This window comes from Doryrhamphus excisus, linkage group LG13 (genome assembly GCF_037039965.1).
Source record: "Doryrhamphus excisus strain RoL-2023G ecotype Guam linkage group LG13, RoL_Dexc_Guam_v1.1, whole genome shotgun sequence".
Classification (NCBI taxonomy): domain Eukaryota; kingdom Metazoa; phylum Chordata; class Actinopteri; order Syngnathiformes; family Syngnathidae; genus Doryrhamphus; species Doryrhamphus excisus.
This window is the reverse complement of record NC_136369.1, coordinates 5,840,572-5,860,211: the sequence shown is the minus strand read 5'-3', so window position 1 is coordinate 5,860,211 and position 19,640 is coordinate 5,840,572. Positions and strand designations below refer to the sequence as shown.

The window sequence follows — 19,640 nt, the reverse complement described above, 5'->3', positions numbered from 1 at the left end:
TCGGAATTTACAGTATCGCCTTACTGTAGAAAAAGTTTGATCAACCCCCGCGTTAAAGAAAAAACTATGATATACTGTAGTCTTGTATCGCCATGGACACAAGTTACATGGAAGAATATGATCATGTAAATCATCAAACTGCCACATTACATTTAAGCGACTTCCATAAAACTGATTTAGTATTCTGTATTTGTAGCCATGTAAAAATCGTAGCAAACACGAGGTGAAGGTACAGTTGGAATACCTGAAGAATGCAGAGTTACAAGGATGAAAACATATCCAAAATACATTGTTATGGTTGTGACTCTTTGACAATTGGCTGGGAGAAATCACACAATAATACTGCTTCATTGTGAAGTGTGCACGTGATTTATTGTAATCCAGTTCGACTGTAAAAACATCATTATGCATCATCTTCATTTTGTATTTTTATTTTCTTTGTACAAGAAAAATGACATCATGATCCACTGATAGAGGACAGACTCAGGTGGTCTGCAGGGAACATATGTGACCCAAAAACAACCATCTCTTGCTCAACACATGGTATGCGTGCTAATACGCTCTGCTGTTTTCCAACATTTCTTGGAATTTCTCGGTAGCAACAAAGCGCTATAACTACGTCATCCAACTTCCAGCAAACGAGCTGTCGTCGTACTTCACTACAAGTAATCAGAACAAGGAACTATACATTGTATGAAAGGAAAATACTCATTGTAAGAAAGGCATATGTGGCAAAAAAACAAAACAACTACAACCTTTTATCGCTATCTCTTCTTCATGTTCTTTCCCTCATCCGCTGTCAAATCCTGTGTCCTATATTTCAAATACCCCACAGGGAATGAGGACACTGCTGCCTACTGCGAGTGGTGGGGGTAGTGGTTAATCAAGGTCACTCTCCATGCGGGTGAGGAGCATCAGTCTCTGGGGGTGAAGGAGGAGGACAGGAATGGGACTTGATACTGTTGTGTTTGCTCAGGGCCTCGTCGAAGTCCAACATCTGGCCGTTGACAGAGACGCTCATGCAGCCGTGATAATAGGCTGTCACTGGGGTCGCAGCTAACGGGACGTCATCTGGGAGCAAGACAGATGTGAAATTTTACCAAAAGACATATATGTACAGATATTAAGTCTAAACTTCTAGATGCCACTCCAAATGCTTTATTTTTCAACAGAGTATTGTTTCACTATAGCTCTCTAAGTGCTAGTCATGGCATACTAAGAGTCCCTCTATCCCATATTGCTAATTAATTAATATCACTACGTTTACATGCAGTCAATATTTCGGTTAAGGTCAATATTCTGGTTTCTGAAACATTCGGAATAACCGGTTTACATGCCTGAGGAAATAAGGTTTCTACTGTATACAAGGTAATTGTAAACGATCGGGATATCACAAGTGACACAAACGCGAAACGCGTCATTTGCGCTTCTTCATGACAAAGGACTTAAAAATTGTTCTGTCTTTCACCTGTGGGTCACAGCGGTTTATGAATGTAAAGTCATCATTGGAAGGTCATCAGTGTATCTTTTACGATGTCAAGTGCACTAAATATCTGTGATTGCTAATATGTTACAAACTAACAAATACGGGTTTTGTACCCAAAAAACGCTGGTGACCACAATGGACAAACACGACAGACAATTCATCTTCTTTTATCATTTCAATGACATCAGATCTGTGGTGTAGATTGTAGTAACTGCAGTTTGCTTAGCAGATAGACTAACGAGACCACAAAGAAAAACAGACCATTTCTTCCTGGAATCAATCAGGACTGCCATAATGCCACTTGGCAATTCTTAGGGGAAAAGGTTTCCTGTAACTACTTGAAATTTGCTTTGAAGAACTTTTTGGAAGAACTCTCAACAACAGCTGTTCTATAAATGGATAACTCTGCTTGGTAAGCATACTGGAATGATTAGAGCTCCGGAGGGAAATTGTCCACTGTATGGTTAGCATATGTCCCTGAATAAATGAAAAAAATCAGCAACAATTCTACTTTAATTTCTATTGTTTTTAACTGACCTGGTATCCCACCAATGTAGGTACTGATGGGGCTTTGCATCTTGGTGTTAAGGTGCTGCAGTGCCTCCTGCAGGGCATCTGGCAGTATGTACTTAACAGTGGAGGAGTTTGCTGAGAGTTGCATTGCTGTTGGTGTTACACTCAGCAGCACTGTTAAGTGGTCAGGGTAGCATAACATCAGTGAGTCCAGCGTTACCACGGAAACCCCATCCAGGAAAACTTGCAGGTTCTGCATCAGACGACAACATTGCAAAATTTAAGCATGTTTACAGAAATTATTCTGTGATTTATTATCACAAAAGTATATGGATTGAACATACAGCATCCTCTTCTCCTTGTGTTAACACAGCCACCGACAGTGGGACTGTGTTGTTGGAAACCAGAGCAAAGATGACGCCTGTGCTACTGGAAGGACGTATATTCAGCCTTAAATCCACCTTCCAGCTACCAGAGTCACCTACACACAGAATATACAGAATTAACTGTCAATACTTGAAAATAATTGAGAAATACAGTCGTCCCTTGCCACGTCACGGTTGGAATTTCATGGCTTCACTCTTATTAATCAACAAATTATAAACAAACATACTAATTAACAAATCATGCTGTTTCGTGGTTGAATACAGCCTATTATTAGTCAAAACAAATGTTGCTCTTTTTGCCTAAATTAAGCTTTGTGAAGCACATAAAATGTCTAAATCAACTAAATTGTTAGTATAGCAACCCAATTTACTTTTACTTTTTACTGACCATAAGTGAATTTCAAAATAAGATTCCTTCTTAATAAATTCAATATTTCCATAGTTAAAGCATAGAACATGTTTACAACCTTATTTATATGTTTTTTAACATTAGGGGTCTCAAACACGCGGCCCGTGGGCCAAATGTGGCCCGCAGGACACTAGTTTGACGTCCCCGCCTTGATATGAAAGTTTAATGTTAGTTAAAGTTTGATATGGATGCTGTATGGTATCATGTACCCAGAAAAATTATTAATTTGATTAATGTTCATGTTAAAGGTTAAATAACTGTTAATAGTTATCCTCCCTATCCACGTGGAAGTGGTAAGTTTTTGGCTATTTAAGTTATTTAAGTAAGGAAATAACTTGAAGGCTACCGTTTAGGTCGCTAGCTCTCTAGTTTGCGAGTTAGCATGTGTCTCAAGACCCTGCAGTTGTGCAATATGTTGTAAATAAAAAGAGTATAAATGTGACTATAGTCGTGTTTTGTCATGTCTACAGGGCTCTAATAATGCTTTGTTCATTTTAATCTGAAAAAAATAATTTGTCTACCCACCAACTATATGTGGTTTCTTAAGTTTTTATTATTTGCCGTTTTATTATTATTGTTATATTTATTTATTACTGATTGATTGATTTTCTTTATTCTTGATTTGTTTATTTATTTTTCATCTTATTTTGTGCAGAAAAATAAAAATTAAGATATTTGAGAACAGTGGAATGTTTTATCAGAGCTTTTATTGTAGAAAATTGGAACCAAAGCACTGAAAAAGTTTGTATATTTTTCTGTTTTTAATAAATGCGTTTTTTTTATTTTTTGGTAAGCCTGATGTGGCCCAGCCTTGCCCAGACCCTAGCTCCAGTGGCCCCCAGGTAAATTGAGTTTGAGACCCCTGCTCTAGACATACATAAATAACACCCCTATACACTCCTATTATTCTTTGTTTACACCACATTGCCCAACTTTAATGCTGGATTAGAGAAGAGACTTGACGCTGTTTTTAAGGCAAAAGAAGCACTGGCATTTTGGCACAATACATTATATACACAAATATATTGGAATTTCGATCACTATAATGTAGGCATTGCTGCTGTTTACATACATTCTTGTCTTCATTCATGGTGAGCTACAGTGAATGTGCGATAGTACTTTTGCTGCCCAGGCTCTCGCCTTGTTTAAGAGACGGGCTATCAACCTGTTGGTCGTCTTGTGATACTCGGTGTGTGTTTCTACAATCGATTAACCTGAGGATTTATGGTTGATTCTTATCGATCCAGGGGGCTTCTACTGGAGCAACTGTATTTCTTGCTGGTGAAATTGGATAACCCTAATATGGTATGCTGGAGCCTATCACAGTTGACAGTATTTTTTTTACTCCTTAACAGAGATGATCTTTATAATGTAGCATCACTGGCAGTACTTCTTTTTCCCAGAGTACTAAAAAAGGATGAAAATCCTATGGTGAGAGCTCACATTGTAGTTGGTCAATATTCTGCATTATACGTTGGTAATGTATGTCTGTTTTTATCCACATATTGTGTTGCTGTGTGTGTGTGTAGTTCTTTTGACACCAGGAGTAGGAATTGTATGTGATGTGTTGACGCTCCGCGATGAGCTAATATGGTACATCTGACAGGTACACTACACTTGAGTACTATCTAGTGGTTCAACTCTGGGGGTGGGGATCTGATCAAATCTGACTTACTCACTGTAGTCAATATTGAAGTGTGCCAGTCCTTCCCCAGTGAAGAAAGATCCTGGTTCCACATACACATAACACTGTTTACTCTTCTTCTCCAGGATGACCTCTTTCACCCCAGATACTCCCTGGTTCATTATGTTCCAGCCCCGGATGCAGCCATCAAGTCTGGGGTTGATCTAATGGACGGACAGATGGTGAGTAGCTTATTCTTTTTAGATTCCTATCATTTTCGGAAATGTTATTCTGAAACACAGCAGTCAGCTTACAGGTTTGATGACACTGTTGATGCGGTTGGGCAAACCAGCGATGAAAACTTTGGTGTCCAGTTTGCCATTAACAGGAGTTAAGAGACTCTCTGGACTGTTGATGCTCATTACAGCTTCTTTGCTTATCTTCACACTGATGCTGTTCTCCAGTTCATCCACAGAGATCTACATGTCATAGATGACACTGTTACCATCTTATTAATATTACTTCCATCACAGAGGAGATTTCACAGTCTACAACAGACAGGGCTATTCAACTAAATCAGGGGTGTCCGAAGTACGGACCGGGGCAGCGGCACATTGTTGATATTAAATTGAACAACAAAATGGGCAAAATGTAGCAAAAACCCACAAAAAAGTTGACACTAATAACATTCAGTGCCTCCTGGCACTCCACTGTTATTGATCACACTCCCACAGCTTATACTCGGACACGCCCATATAAGGAAGTCTGGCTCACTGTGATGTCACAGAGATGTTGGAGAAAAAAAAATCAGAAACCAAGCGTTCAGAGCCATCCCAAGCATCTCTCACATCTAACTTCCAAATGCACTAACCTCATTATCTGAAACTTTGGTATCGTTTAACATGAGAATACAACATTCTAACTACATTTATAGGTCAGAAAAGTGGAAAAAGCATAATAGGTCCTCTTTAATGATATTTTATATTACATTATAAATCTTCTCACCACATGCCACTGTCCATCGTTGATAGCTTTGCCTCCACTGGTCACCTTGAAAGTGTGTGGATTTTTATATTGGACCTCAATTTGGCCATCTCGTATCCCCAGCATGAACCATGAGTCCGGAGAGGACTCAGCATAGAGAATAACTCCCTCTGGGTCATATGTGCGGAAGTCAAACTCAGCTGTAAACCTAGCAGTCAGAAACACAACAGCAGAAAGAGTGTGCACTGTAAAAAAAAAACATCTCTTCACTTCCAATTGCATAAAATCATTGCATGTGTTGTTTTAACAATGATTTTAGGAGCATATACAGTGTAATTATGTATATGTCCCTGACAATCTGATAGTCCTGTTCAAGTTGAAGTTATTGCTATTAATGTAGCATCATTCCCACCCCATGACGAGTGACTGAGGGTTATTGTACTCACTTTGTGTTCTCTGGCAGACGGAAGAGAAGATATATGACAGGGAGCCCTGCAAACTGCTCCCCCAGGTACAACATCTCAGCATATTTGGAGTCATACAGTTCCACACAGACTGGGATCTTTTCACAGCTGTGCTCATCGTCCGCCAAGTGAAGACCTTCACGGCCATCGCAGTGGCACTTGTAGCTGCCCACGTTGTTGATACAAGTGCCACCGCACATGCTTGACTGGCATTCATCCACATCTGCAATAATGTATTTTAGACCCTGTATCATTATTTTCTACATCTGGTATGTTGTAAACTTATTGTTATTGATGACACTGATTGAAACAACAAGCTTCAGATTAATCGACTAAGAAAATTATCATGATTGTATTTTTGCGTATATTCATTGTTTTACTGAAGCATTTAATTTTTTTATTGTTTAACATTATATTAACCTGATGTTTGTGTACTTAATTTCTGAATAAAGAGACAGAAATTTAAAATGTGATTTAAAAAAATCTGATTCATCGATTAATCTAAAAAAAATAATTGACCAATTAATTGGTTATATGTACTATAAGAAGTACATGCTGACTTTCCTTCTCCAGGAAAAGCTCTGATACTTTGTTGTAAAACTAGCGCCTGGTGAGTTTAGGGATATATTCCAGTCAAATGTGTTCATTCTTTCAACAAAGCACAAAAATATCTTTGATATTTGTTTTGTTCCTCTTCAGTTGTCATTTGTTTTTTTCCCACCATAACAGGTTGTGGTCACCTGCCTCCGCTAACTGCACGTCACTGATAGAATCATTCCTTTTTTTCCATATCATTCATGGCATACAGACTACAACTATGGATTGAGTCAATTTTAAATATTTTACTAAAGTATGCTTCTGTTTTGTCATTGTGCAGTACTGATTTTTTCCACAAAAAAATGACTTTAGTCATATAACATAAGGCTGTAATAATGTCGATAGTAATTGCATATGGATACTCACCATTGCAGGTTTTGGAAGTGAAGTTGTACTTGAACCCTGGTGGACACACACACTCAAACATGCCCGGTGTGTTGACACATTTAGCCGGCTTTTCACAAATACTAGGGTACATCAGGCACTCGTTGACATCTGAAAAGAGTTCATAGAGAGAGGTCTTTAAATATTATTTGTAAATATTTTTTTCACAGATGCAAACTCTTTGGCATTCACTCGGGGTTGAATGTATCTTTTGCCATAAAAACTAACTTATATCACATACTGTAACTGCTGACTAACAGATATTTTACTTGTAAATGTTTTAGGTAGTATTTGATGAATGCATGCCTCACAACCCCTGATAATAAATGGATGGTAAAGTCTTAACAAACCAAAAGGTCAACTAAATAAACAGGATAGAGTGACAAACTACTTGCAAATCTGTGGCGTTCAAAGACGTGGGAAGTGTTCCCCATTGGGTCAGTGCATGTTTAGAGAGACTTTGCACTGCACACACGCTCAAGATAAACAGAGACAAATCAGAACCTGTGACGCCTCGGTGGGTGGGGAGGGGGGTCATCACATTTTGTTATATGCAGGGTCACTTCAAGTCAGTGATGGGTGGTTTTCCATATACTGTACTGCATATACATATACTGCACACTGAGTACAAATGAATAATTAAACGTTTGCTCAGCTAAAGAAGCCCACGCACCCACTTCCCCAACAGGAAGTTATCCAACATGCCTTGTGGGTTGTTTTGCATGTGTATTAGTGTGTAATAGCATTGAGCAATATTTTTATATACCGGTATAGAATCTTCCAAGTCATGCCTTACCCATACAGTTGATATTGTCGATGAGGAAGTAGCCATCTTCACACATGCAGTGGAAGCTTCCAGGAATATTGTGACATTTCTGGTTACATCCTGCAGGAAGCTCAGGATCTGAACACTCATCGACGTCTGCAGAGTTGACAAATCATTTTAAGATGTGATTCCCTTTTAATGACACTTTATATGACCTAACCAGTTTACCATGATTACAGCTTTGCCCCCTCCAGCCAGGCTTGCAGACACATGTGTAAGAGGCTTGGCCATCCACACAGCGCTCGGAACCTTCCTTGTAGCATGGGTTCGGTGTGCACTGATTGCTGATTTCTGCATGACGTCGAGATTTGGATGCAATAATGGCTGATCACACATATTTTAAAATTTTCCTAACTTACCAATAAGGATGTCCTGATCCGATCTTCAAAAAATCCTTATTTACAAACTAAACATCCCAAAAGTAGGACTTACCCTTCACACATGTGCGAAGGTCAGATGGAATTGCAGAATCAGAGCTTGTCTGTTTTTTGATGCCCACACGGTGGGAGCCCAGACACACTTAAACAGGCAGATAGAATGTTAACACAAAGGGAACAGTCAACTGTATTTCAACATTACAAGCAGTCTGAAACTTACCAATATACTTTGGGTAAAAGTACTCCTGCAAAAGATTAGATTTAGAAGTTGCAGTTTAAAATTTTTATTTTTATTTTTTAGACGGGCGGCACGGTGGTATAGTGGTTAGTGCGCAGACCTCACAGCTAGGAGACCAGGGTTCAATTCCACCCTCGGGCATCTCTGTGTGGAGTTTGCATGTTCTCCCCGTGCACGCGTGGGTTTTCTCCGGGTACTCCGGTTTCCTCCCACATTCCAAAAACATGCTAGGTTAATTGGCGACTCCAAATTGTCCATAGGTATGAATGTGAGTGTGAATGGTTGTTTGTCTATATGTGCCCTGTGATTGGCTGGCCACCAGTCCAGGGTGTACCCCGCCTCTCGCCCGAAGACAGCTGGGATAGGCTCCAGCACCCCCCGCGACCCTCGTGAGGAAAAAGCGGTAGAAAATGAATGAATGAATGAATATTTTTTAGACTAATGTATACAGCACTCAAAATAGACAAGTCTCATAAGTAGGTGTTTTCATGCTTTGTGAATATTTCCTAGCATCTTATCTTAAACCAGGGGTCTCAAACATGCGGCCTGCAACATGCCCCCGCCTTGATAAAAAAGTTTAATGTTAGCGCGGCCTGCGCAAGTTTGATATGGATGCTGTATGGTATCATGTACCCAGAAAAAATTATTACGTTTGATTAATGTTCATGTTAAAGGTTAAATAACTGTTAATAGTTATCCTCCCTTTCAGTGTGGAAGTGGTAAGTTTTTGGCTATTTAAGTTTAAAAGGAAACAACTTGAAGGCTACCGTTTAGGTCGCCAGGTCTCTAGTTTGCGAGTTAGCATGTGTCTCAAGACCCTGCAGTTGCGCAATATGTTGTAAATAAAAAGAGTATAAATGTGACTATAGTCGTGTTTTGTCATGTCTACAGGGCTCTAATAATGCTTTGTTCATTTTAATCTGAAAAAAATAATTTGTCTACCCACCAACTATGTGGTTTCTTAAGTTTTTATTATTTGCCGTTTTATTATTATTGGTATTATGATTATTATATTTATTTATTACTGATTGATTTTCTTTATTCTTGATTTGTTTATTTATTTTTCATCTTATTTTGTGTAGAATAATAAAAAATAAGATATTTGAGAACCTCGACTGCTGACCTCGACTGGGGATGTAGTCGGGCGGTGGAAGGAATACTTTGAGGCCCTTCTCAATCCCACTGACATACCTTCCATAGAGGAAGCAGAGTCTGAGGACACATACGTGGACAGTGCCATCACTGTGGCTGAGGTATCTGGGGTCGTTAAGACGCTCCTCAGTGGCAAAGCTCCGGGGGTGGACGAGTTCCGCCCAGAATTCCTCAAGGCTCTGGATGTTGAGGGACTGTCTTGGCTGACACGTCTCTTCAACATTGCATGGAAGTCGGGAACAGTACCTTTGGATTGGCAGACCGGGGTGGTGGTCCCCCTTTTCAAGAAGGGTGACCGGAGGGTGTGTTCCAACTACAGGGGGATCACACTCCTCAGCCTCCCTGGGAAAGTCTATTCCAGGGTGCTGGAGAGAAGGGTACGACCGTTGGCCGAACCTCTGATACAGGAGGTCCAATGCGGTTTTCGTCCTGGTCACGAGGGTGCTTGAGGGTGCATGGGAGTTTGCCCAACCAGTCTACATGTGCTTTGTGGACCTGGAAAAGGCATTCGACCGTGTCCCTCGTGGCGTCCTTTGGGGGGTGCTCCGGGAGTACGGGATTGGTGGCGCGCTACTACGTGCTATCCGGTCCTTGTACAAACGGGGCAGGAGTCTGGTTCGCATTGCCAGTAGTAAGTCGAGCCTGTTTCCGGTAAACGTTGGCCTCCGCCAAGGCTGCCCTTTGTCACCGATTCTGTTCACAATTTTCATGGACAGAATTTCTAGGCGCAGCCAAGGTGTTGAGGGAGTCCAGTTCGGGGGCCTTAGAATCTCATCTCTGCTATTTGCAGATGATGTGGTTCTTATGGCTTCTTCGGGCTGTGACCTTCAGCGTTTACTGGGACGGTTTGCATCTGAGTGTGAAGCTTCTGGGATGAGACTCAGTACCTCCAAATCAGAGGCCATGGTTCTCAGTCGGAAAAGGGTGGAGTGCTCCCTCCGGGTTGGGAATGAGGTCCTGCCCCAGGTGGAGGAGTTTAAGTATCTCGGGGTCTTGTTCACGAGTGAGGGAAAGTGGGAGCGTGAGGTCGACAGACGGATCGGTGCAGCCTCGGCAGTAATGCGGTCGCTGTACCGGACCGTCGTGGTGAAAAGAGAGCTGAGTCAGAGGGCAAAGCTCTCAATTTACCGGTCGATCTATGTTCCCACCCTCACCTATGGTCATGAGCTTTGGGTCACGATCGAAAGAATGAGATCGCGGATACAGGCGGCTGAAATGAGTTTCCTCCGTAGGGTAGCTGGACTCACCCTAAGAGATAGGGTGAGGAGCTCAGCCATCCGGGAGGGGCTCAGAGTAGAGCCGCTTCTCCTTCACATCGAGAGGAGTCAGTTGAGGTGGCTCGGGCATCTAGTCCGGATGCCTCCCGGACGCCTCCCTGGTGAGGTGTTCCGGGCATGCCCAGCCGGGAAAAGGCCCCGGGGCAGACCTAGGACACGCTGGAGGGACAATGTCTCACAGCTGGCCTGGGAACGCCTTGGTGTCCTCCCGGTGGAGCTGTAGGAGGTGGCCGGGGACCGGGAAGTCTGGGCTTCCCTTCTAAGACTGCTGCCCCCGCAACCCGGACCCGGATAAGCGGAGGAAAATGGATGGATGGATGGATGGATGGATATTTGAGAACAGTGGAATGTTTAATCAGAGCTTTTCTTGTAGAAAATTGGAACCAAAGTGAAGTTTTTTAAATTTTTTTGTTTTTAATAAATGCGTTTTTTTTTTTAAACCTGATGCGACCCAGTCTCACCCAGACCCGAGCTCCAGTGGCCCCCAAGTAAATTGAGTTTGAGACCCCTGCTTTAAGGTGTACTCACTAACACAATAATGGCTGTGTTGACTTATTTTCAGACAACAGTCAATCTGTACTGCCATACAAGCTGTACACTGACTATTCTCAGTTACATCCAAGGTTCATTTGTGTAGTATCGTTCCTTGAGAAGATATAATAAAATGCTTGCTGAAATGTGAAGGGTATACAGTACTCATTTTTCTGAGACATTGTAAATTAAAGAACTGAACCATGGCTGTGACTTTGCACCCACTACCGTACCCACTACAGGTGCTCTTCTTCCTCTCAGTCAGGCAAGGTCAAAGGTCAGCCTTCTTACCGTCTCAGGCTGGTTCTCAAAGATCTCTCTGGCCTCCTCCTTGTTGCAGAGCTCCTCGATGCACTCCCTTTCCAGGTTGCCCTCTTTGTGCTCCTCAAAAAGAGAGTTAGCCCTCTTGTGCCTGTGCAGGAAGTGTGAGGCCGTGCTCTGGCTCAGGACTGGAATACACACACATGTCAACAAATATGTTGTTAATGTCCGTTTTGTACATGAATATGAAGTGGAAATATGTGAGGTTCATAGAAGAATGCAGCTTGATATGGCAATAACATATGACTAATCCAAGCAGGAATGTATCTCCTGACAGATGATGGAGCCTGCATGGGTAAAGTGGCCAAGCCAATGACCTGGATTGGGGGTGGCGGGCATTGCGAAATTGGGATTTCCAAGAAATGACCTTTTTGTTATTGTAAGTAGCTTATTAACGTTAAAAACAATATTGTGTTCACTGTTTGACGTTAGCAGTGACAAAAAGTTATAAAAGCCCTCGCAAAAAAAAAAAAGGTGCTGAGTGTAAAAGTGTGCTAACTTACATTTCGTAGCATCGGCGAACGTCAGCAGAAAAACCAAAGAAGCTGAGACGAAGTTCTGTCTCCACATAGTCGAGCCGTTTAGTCCTGCTAGGCCCCGATGAAGAAACCTGATTATTTGTCGCCGAAACGCTGCGGTCGGGCTGGGGTTGAAAGAGAGGTGGGCGCAAGGGTGGGTGCGTGTGTGTTTGTGTGCTAGCTTGTGTGGGTGGAACTCATGCAGAAAACAGCATTAGCCAACACAATACACGTTGAGAGGCCCATTGCTCCTCTATGTGATCAACAGAAAAGCCCCCATTGGAACACATTATTCAACTCCAATGTGAATGAGCGAGGGATCGAGTCTAATATCGATAATATCGATACCAAAGGTAGTATCTGTATCGGATGAGATCAACATTTTAATATGTTAATATATTGATATAGGCGGCACGGTGGTCAAGTGGGTTGCGTGTAGACCTCACAGCTAGGAGACCAGGGTTCAATTCCACCCTCGGCCATCATCAAAACATGCTAGGCTAATTGGCGACTCCAAATTGTCCATAGGTATGAATGTGAGTGTGAATGGTTGTTTGTCTATATGTGCCCTGTGATTGGCTGGCCACCAGTGCATGCCCAAAGACAGCTGGGATAAGCTCCAGCACCCGCCCCCCCCGACCCTCGTGAGGAAAAAACGGTAGAAAATGAATGAATGAATATATTGATGTATTTACATATTGTCAGATTGTTTACAAACTCGGAATAAGTTTTATACAGTTGTCCCTCACTAAACGGCAGTTTGAATATCGCACCCTCAGTCTACACCGGATTTCAAAAATTCATTAATTTAATAATTATAGTTTTATTACAGCTTATTTGTCATTTAATGGTGTGCCGGTGACCCCAAGATGTGGAGATGGGAATCCAGTACAGGTGCACTGATTGTCTGTGTAGCATTATAGAGTGTGCATACAGGGAGTAGGGTGCAAGCTTACAAAGTCTGGAGTTGCTAATAGTTATTTCCCAATGTAACAATCAGTGGGTCTACTTGAGTTTTTTTTAAACATTTGTAGTCCCGCAAAAAACTTGTAATGACCACATTACACGTTACCGATGTTGTTGAAAACTTAACGCTAAAATGCTTGAAACGTCTTGAAGTAACCTTTCCTTCTTGAGAAACTTGGGACTTTCAAGTCTCTACTTCCGGATTTGATTCGGGATCTAACATACGTAAATGGGTGTATGTTATAAACAGACCTTTTAAAAAGATTAATTGTGGTAATTATTATTATTATTAGTAGTAGTAGTAGTAGTATTTATGTATTATTATTACAGGAAGCACAAAATTCAAAGAAATACAGCTGGAATAGGTGCAGATTCTGGAAGATCTTGAAAGTTTTATGTGCTGGTTATTATGTGTAGCCGCGCCATAGGAGCCCACAACTCAATGCAAAGCGCGGAAAATTAGCATAATTGGTCCCCGCTGACAATCATGCACAAAATAAACATTGATAAAAGAAAGATTTAAAAAAATCACGCATATTTGCACAAGGTGTGCTAGAGCAGGAAAGTAAAGGTGGAAGTAAATGAAAACCAGAACTGAGGAATTAACAATGGAATAAACAAATTGTCATGCTAAAAGTATGACAGGTATGACAGTACCCCCCCCCCCCCCAAAAAAAAAAATGCTACCAAAAATTTATTTGTTTTTTTTTCAAACCAAATGCCTAATCCCAAAGACACTATTGAATGTGAATATTATTTGTCAGAAATCTGATTTGTATTAATGTCAAGTATTAGTTAGGGTTGAATACTTTTTGCGACAACTATATACAGTGTGAATGCTAAGACACAACAGTTCACATAATACATGAATGTATTATTGCATGCTAAAAATGTTATGTGCTGATCCGATATCACAAAAACACATGTGCGACATGTTTAAAAAAATGCCGTAGCGCACGATTTAAGTCGTTTTAAGAGCGTACTTCATCTGAAACTAATGTTAATTATAGCACAGGTGACCTTCACAAAAGGTCAAGAATTCTGAAACTCTTGAAACTCTTACTTGAAAAGCTTATTATGATAGTATGAAATGTGTCTGCTTACATTACACTTTTTGCTATTTTCTTTATTTTTACAAATATTTCAATCTTCTTTTTGTAATTGTTTTCCACAATATTATTATAATTATCATTATATATAATAAATATGAAATAAATGGCACAGACACCGCATGTGCATTAATAGTTTCATTTCATTATTAAGGGGTAAAACACATCAACATTTCACCATTCATTCCACATATGCGTATATACAGTATACACATTCCATAGGCTTATTTTAATACTTGTACAAAATACACTGTTCTCCCTTTGATGTGTGATGCATACCATCGCAAACGTTCATCTGATGTCTGTTACAAATATGTAATTTCCCGGGATGTCAATATTACTGCATGGCGAAATAACATTATTGCATAAGTCCCCCCTTTTTTTAAGGTGGATTGGAGTTGCCGTTACTTTCTCGCTGATGTTTGCGAGAAGGTAAACACAAGTTAATACAAATAACGTGAGTGAAAAGGCTCGGTTGTGTGCGGTTTGAACTGCAATGCAGCAAACCTGAGGATAGTTAAACAAGTCGCGTGGCTGGGGAGAATTAATTAGGTTCCATGATGAGGAGCTGTGGTTCGACGCATGAGGGAATAGGAGATATTTCTACCGTTTATAGCATCATTACAGGCATGTTGTTTTTTTTAATATATATATATTTTACAACTGGCACTGTGCCTTCATCTCACCTGTAACACTGTTAATTCAGTTGGCATGTCACACACACACACACACACACACAACCGACACACATTAAAATACACTTCAGTCATTCAACTCAAATGTACAACAAATGCCTGTATGACAAATAGTCAAATTCATACAACAACATAAATGATTGAAGTGTTTAAAACATCACTGTTTATGATATACATATATTCAAAAAAAAAATCATATTTTTTTTCTTTAGTATTTTCATAAAGAGGATTATATAAAAGTAATGGCTGGCACTGACCACCACTGAAGGTACACAACCAGGGTTTACATTTGGAGATATGAAATATGTAAGTGGTGTAAAGTCACAAAGGTGACTGGAAGCTACACATGCACTGGTTTGGCAATAAAAAAATCAATAGTGATGATTTAGGAGGCGTGAAAAAAGGGTTGCCTTTGGGAAAAAAACACACAGAAGTGTTAGTAAAATTCAAATCCAGTACCTTCAATGGAATCTGAGATGCAGATGACAGGCAGCATGTCAGAGGACTGTATAAAATCTAATTGACACAAATTAACAGGCAGCTGATAGGTCAGCACAACCACTAACAATATAACCCATTTCGCAATAATGACTTGAGAAGGTCAAAACATGAGTTGGTGGGTTAAGACTTAAAAATTGCATTTTTAGGGAGAGATGGGTGAAGATGGGTGAAGCGTTGAGTATGCAGTTTTAGAGCAGCTCCATCCTGATACCCAGGACCTCCAACAATGAAGTCAGTGGCAAACTTAAAATAACCATCCAGGTTATTTGAATTCATTTCAGACCAGGGCACCACATCAAAGCATGCTAACCAAATAAAATCTCAGCATCTGTTAGCACGTTCATGATAAACGATGGCAGTAGGCGCCAGAGGAGTGTGATCGCTCTCACACATCCAGCACACTAGTCTGCACTTGGTCCCAACAATCCCTTCTTGTGAGGTCCTCCACCTTAAGAACAAGATTTACCACTTGCTCCTTTGTAAGGTTTTGGTCTGTGAGACATGGAATACAAAGAAATAGTATAACAATCGTTACCAAAAATACAAATCAAAAACGATAAAATACACTTCTTGAAAATATCCTGCGAGGCTTATTATGTCCATTGATTTGGAGGCAATTAAAGTGCACGTCGTTCACTGTCAAAAAAACGTCCAGTGAAAAAAAAAAAGTTTCTCTTGTCGTCACATCACAGAAAGAATGAGTGGTTACTTCTTCCTGCACTTATGTTCCTCCTCCTGCATAACTGATCTGCAGTCTGTTTCTCTCCATATATGTGGCAAGATGCTTCTTGAACACGCCGTTTGACGTGGACCCATCAGGAAATGTATAATTGCTATTTCCTTTGAGCTCACCGCAGCAGGTGCAAGTCCTATCAGTGCAGGTGGACACTGATGTACGCTTATGAGCATCACAGAAACAGTCAAGGACAAAAAGGGTCATTGGTCAGATGGAGTAGGTGGAGCTCTCAGACTGCTGGCGGATGTAGCATTGAAAACTCTTGTCCCCTATTGGATGTTCTCTGAGGAAACACCAAGAAGCAATAGTTAGATGTCAAAAACTCTCCATCCATCACTCAATAGACATTACTCACTGATCTACTCCACTGCAATCAATGATCATAATAATAATAATAATAATAATAATCAAAGCACGTACTGGCTTCCTATCTTGGTCTTCTTGAACTTGTCTCGTTTGTACTTTGTGTGCTGCTGCTCCAACGTCTGAACAGCCGACACGATCATCTTCAGGGTTTTATAGGTCTCCTGGGGGTCATCGATGACAAAGCTAGAGTACTCCTCTTGCTCGGGGCCATCGTACACTGACTTACTGCCACAGGCCTCTATAAACCGAAGATAGGACATTGTAGGGTAAATATGAATAATAATAATAATAATACATGTTATTTGTATAGCGCTTTTCAAAACTCTCAAAGACACTTTACAGAAGAATGGAGTTGAATAAAGCAAGTAAACAGAGTAGAAGACACGCCCAAATACAACATTCATTGAGTAAAAGCGGGGCAGGGCACAGCAGTCAGGTATAAAAAGTTAGACATTAAAAACAGATTTAAAGAGGTGGGTTTTTAGTTGTTTTTTCAAACTGGGAAGGTCAGGGCAAGCACGGAGTGAATGGGGCAAAGAGTTCCAGAGTGGAGTTGTGAATATATTGTAGTTTGTTGAGGGTTTTGGAAGGTGTACCGTAGAGAATACTGTTGCAGTAGTCCATTCTGGTTGTGACGAATGCATTGATCAGGGATTCAGCGGCAGAGAATGTAAGTGATGGACGGATTTGAGCTATGTTCTTAAGATGGAAGAATGCAGTCCAGGTTAACTGTTTGTGTGTTGTGATGTTTTTGGGACCGATGATGATGATAATATCTGTTTTGTCACTATTAAGTTTAAGAATCCAAGTTTTGATATCAGCTAGCAGTTGGTGAAGGTGGAGTAGATGTTGGAGTTGATGGAGGTGGTAGAAATGTATAATTGAATATCATCGGCGTAGCTGTGGAAATTGAGGCCATGTCGACGGTGTAGAAGGATGTAGAGGATGAAGAGAAGAGGACCAAGCACCGAACCTTGGGGAACACCTTGAGGTAAAGGGGCTATGGAGGAGGAGCAGCTATTTATGTGCACAAACTGTTGATGATTGGTGAGGTATGATTGCAGCCAGGACAGAGCAGAATCAGTGATATTGAGGCTGGTTTTGAGGCGGGACAGGAGGATAGAGTGACTAAAGGCTGCGGTGAGGTCTAGGAGGATGAGGATGGTAAGATGGCCGGAATCGGAGGAGAGAAGAAGATCATTGGTGATTTTAAGAAGAGCTGTTTCAGTACTGTGTTTGGGACGGAAACCGGACTAGAAGGGTTCAAACATGCTGTTGGAGTTGAGGTGAGTTTGAAGTTGAGAAGCTATGACACGTTCAAGGATTTTGGACAGAAAGGGGAGGTTGGATATGGAACGGAAATTGGAGAGGTTCTTGGGATCGAGACCAGACTTTTTGAGTGTGGGGGTGATTGAACACAAACACACATGAAGATGTTTGATGTGCCCTGACCTTGCATCTTGATCATTTTGGTCATGTATGTGCTGAAGAGAGAATAGATCCTCTCTGTTTCTCTGTCTCCATCGACGTCCAGCTGGATGTTGGCAGGGAGGCCACTAAATAGAAATACATGCAGTAAGATGAGAGAGCAATAACAAAGATAAGGACCACACAAGAAGCTTTCTCCATACCCTGTGCAGGGCGTACAGCCAGGCGCCGTGTCGGCAGAAAGCTTGCAGCAGAGCCAGTGACCGTTGAGGTAGGCTGATGGATGGTAGGTGCTAAGACGCTTGCGGTTGCACTGGCTGACTTTGGTTAAGATGTCGATCCAATCTCGCGCCTCAACACAATTGTTGGCTTGGATGTAGAGCGCCCGCTCTGGCTGGATCACCTGAAACATCTGGAGGGAGACAGAGCGCACGGAATAACGGGAAAAAAACATGATGAATTGAACATTTTTGTTGGAATATGTAAAATGATGGACTATTTTGTGATGTTTAACTTACATTTTTCATCTTGAAAGACTCCTCCTCCAGCCTTTCTACTGCCAGAATGTTCTCTATGGGAATGCTGCACAGAGCCCCCTCTCCTGGAGGTAAAAGGTAAATGCATCAGTGGAGGGAAAATTGTGTTTTGCTTAAACATATCTACTGTTCATTCATTCATTCATTCATTTTCAAACCGCTTTTTCCTCATGAGGGTCGCGGGGGTTCTGGAGCCTATCCCAGCTGTCCTGGGGCGAGAGGCGAGGTACACCCCGGACTGGTCGCCGGCCAATCGCAGGGCACAAATAGACAAACAACCATTCACACTCACATTCATACCTATGGACAATTTGGAGTCACCAATTAACCTAGCATGTTTTTGGAATGTGGGAGGAAACCAGAGTACCCGGAGAAAACCCACGCATGCACGGGGAGAACATGCAAACTCCACACAGAGATGGCCAAGGGTAGAATCGAAACCTGGTCTCCTAGCTGTGAGGTCTGAGCGTTAACCACTCGCCCACCGTGCCGCCCTATCTACTGTTCATTCTGATTTATTGGTGATTGGTAATGGTAATGGTTTTATTTCATTTGAACATGCATCAGATTACAATTGAATGCATCACATAATCAGTTCACAGTTCCACATGTCCAAAAGGAGTAGGAAGAAGCAAAGCTTATTAAATCCTACCCTTCCATCTGGTACTTTTACAATCAGTAACTGTTACATTTGTTCACTTCCGGCTTTCTATAATACAGTTTAAGTTTTTATTTTTTAATTTTTTATTTTTTTAATAATGCACCTCGTGATATGACCATCCAATGACATAATGGGTACCATAGTAACTGTCAATATAGTGATATATATATATATATATATAGCACATCATGATTAAAAAAAATTATGACTTTTTATCTCCTTTAGGTGGAAGTGAACATGCAGCTTCTTCCTGCGCTGTACATTCTCATTCACAAGACCTCAGATGGACATCAACAATACCTTTAGTTTTGTGGTAAGTAAACTCATGGTTGGTGAGGCGAAACCATCTCTTCTTGAAGTTCTTCATTCCAAACCGGTTCCTGCCTTGTGCTCTCTTTATCATAAATCTGAAAGAAAAAAAACAACAGAAGACATTCAGCTGGAACCATTCACAGATGTGCTCAAAGCTGAAGGTATTTACAGTGATAAAATAAAAAGTGCACCTACAGCACATTAGATACCTTGTCCATATGCTTGACCTACTGTATGCACTGT

The 19,640-nt window shown here is 41.1% G+C and overlaps 2 protein-coding genes across 3 annotated transcripts in view; both read right to left on the bottom strand.

The window, feature by feature from the left end:
• Nucleotides 1-365: 365 nt before the first annotated feature.
• On the bottom strand, nucleotides 366-12,311 carry pros1 (protein S). Its single transcript, XM_058089526.2, has 14 exons — nucleotides 12,073-12,311; nucleotides 11,540-11,697; nucleotides 8,271-8,295; nucleotides 8,106-8,192; nucleotides 7,842-7,964; nucleotides 7,644-7,769; nucleotides 6,830-6,958; nucleotides 5,849-6,089; nucleotides 5,424-5,610; nucleotides 4,733-4,897; nucleotides 4,474-4,642; nucleotides 2,344-2,480; nucleotides 2,024-2,252; nucleotides 366-1,071 (listed from the first exon to the last, which is right to left on the bottom strand). The coding sequence occupies exons 1-14, from the start codon at nucleotides 12,137-12,139 to the stop codon at nucleotides 890-892; spliced, it is 2,025 nt and encodes a 674-aa protein (XP_057945509.2). The 5' UTR covers nucleotides 12,140-12,311; the 3' UTR covers nucleotides 366-889.
• Nucleotides 12,312-14,285: 1,974 nt separating this feature from the next.
• rasa3 (RAS p21 protein activator 3) overlaps nucleotides 14,286-19,640 on the bottom strand; it is a 43,409-nt gene continuing 38,054 nt past the window's right edge. For both annotated transcript variants that reach the window (XM_058089016.2, XM_058089018.2), the window contains 6 exons: nucleotides 19,386-19,492; nucleotides 18,407-18,489; nucleotides 18,092-18,300; nucleotides 17,913-18,016; nucleotides 16,515-16,698; nucleotides 14,286-16,377 (listed from right to left, as the gene is read on the bottom strand). In XM_058089016.2, coding sequence (XP_057944999.1) covers nucleotides 16,302-16,377; nucleotides 16,515-16,698; nucleotides 17,913-18,016; nucleotides 18,092-18,300; nucleotides 18,407-18,489; nucleotides 19,386-19,492 — 763 coding nt within the window. In that variant the 3' untranslated portion in view covers nucleotides 14,286-16,301. The remainder of the gene's footprint in view (nucleotides 16,378-16,514; nucleotides 16,699-17,912; nucleotides 18,017-18,091; nucleotides 18,301-18,406; nucleotides 18,490-19,385; nucleotides 19,493-19,640) is intronic.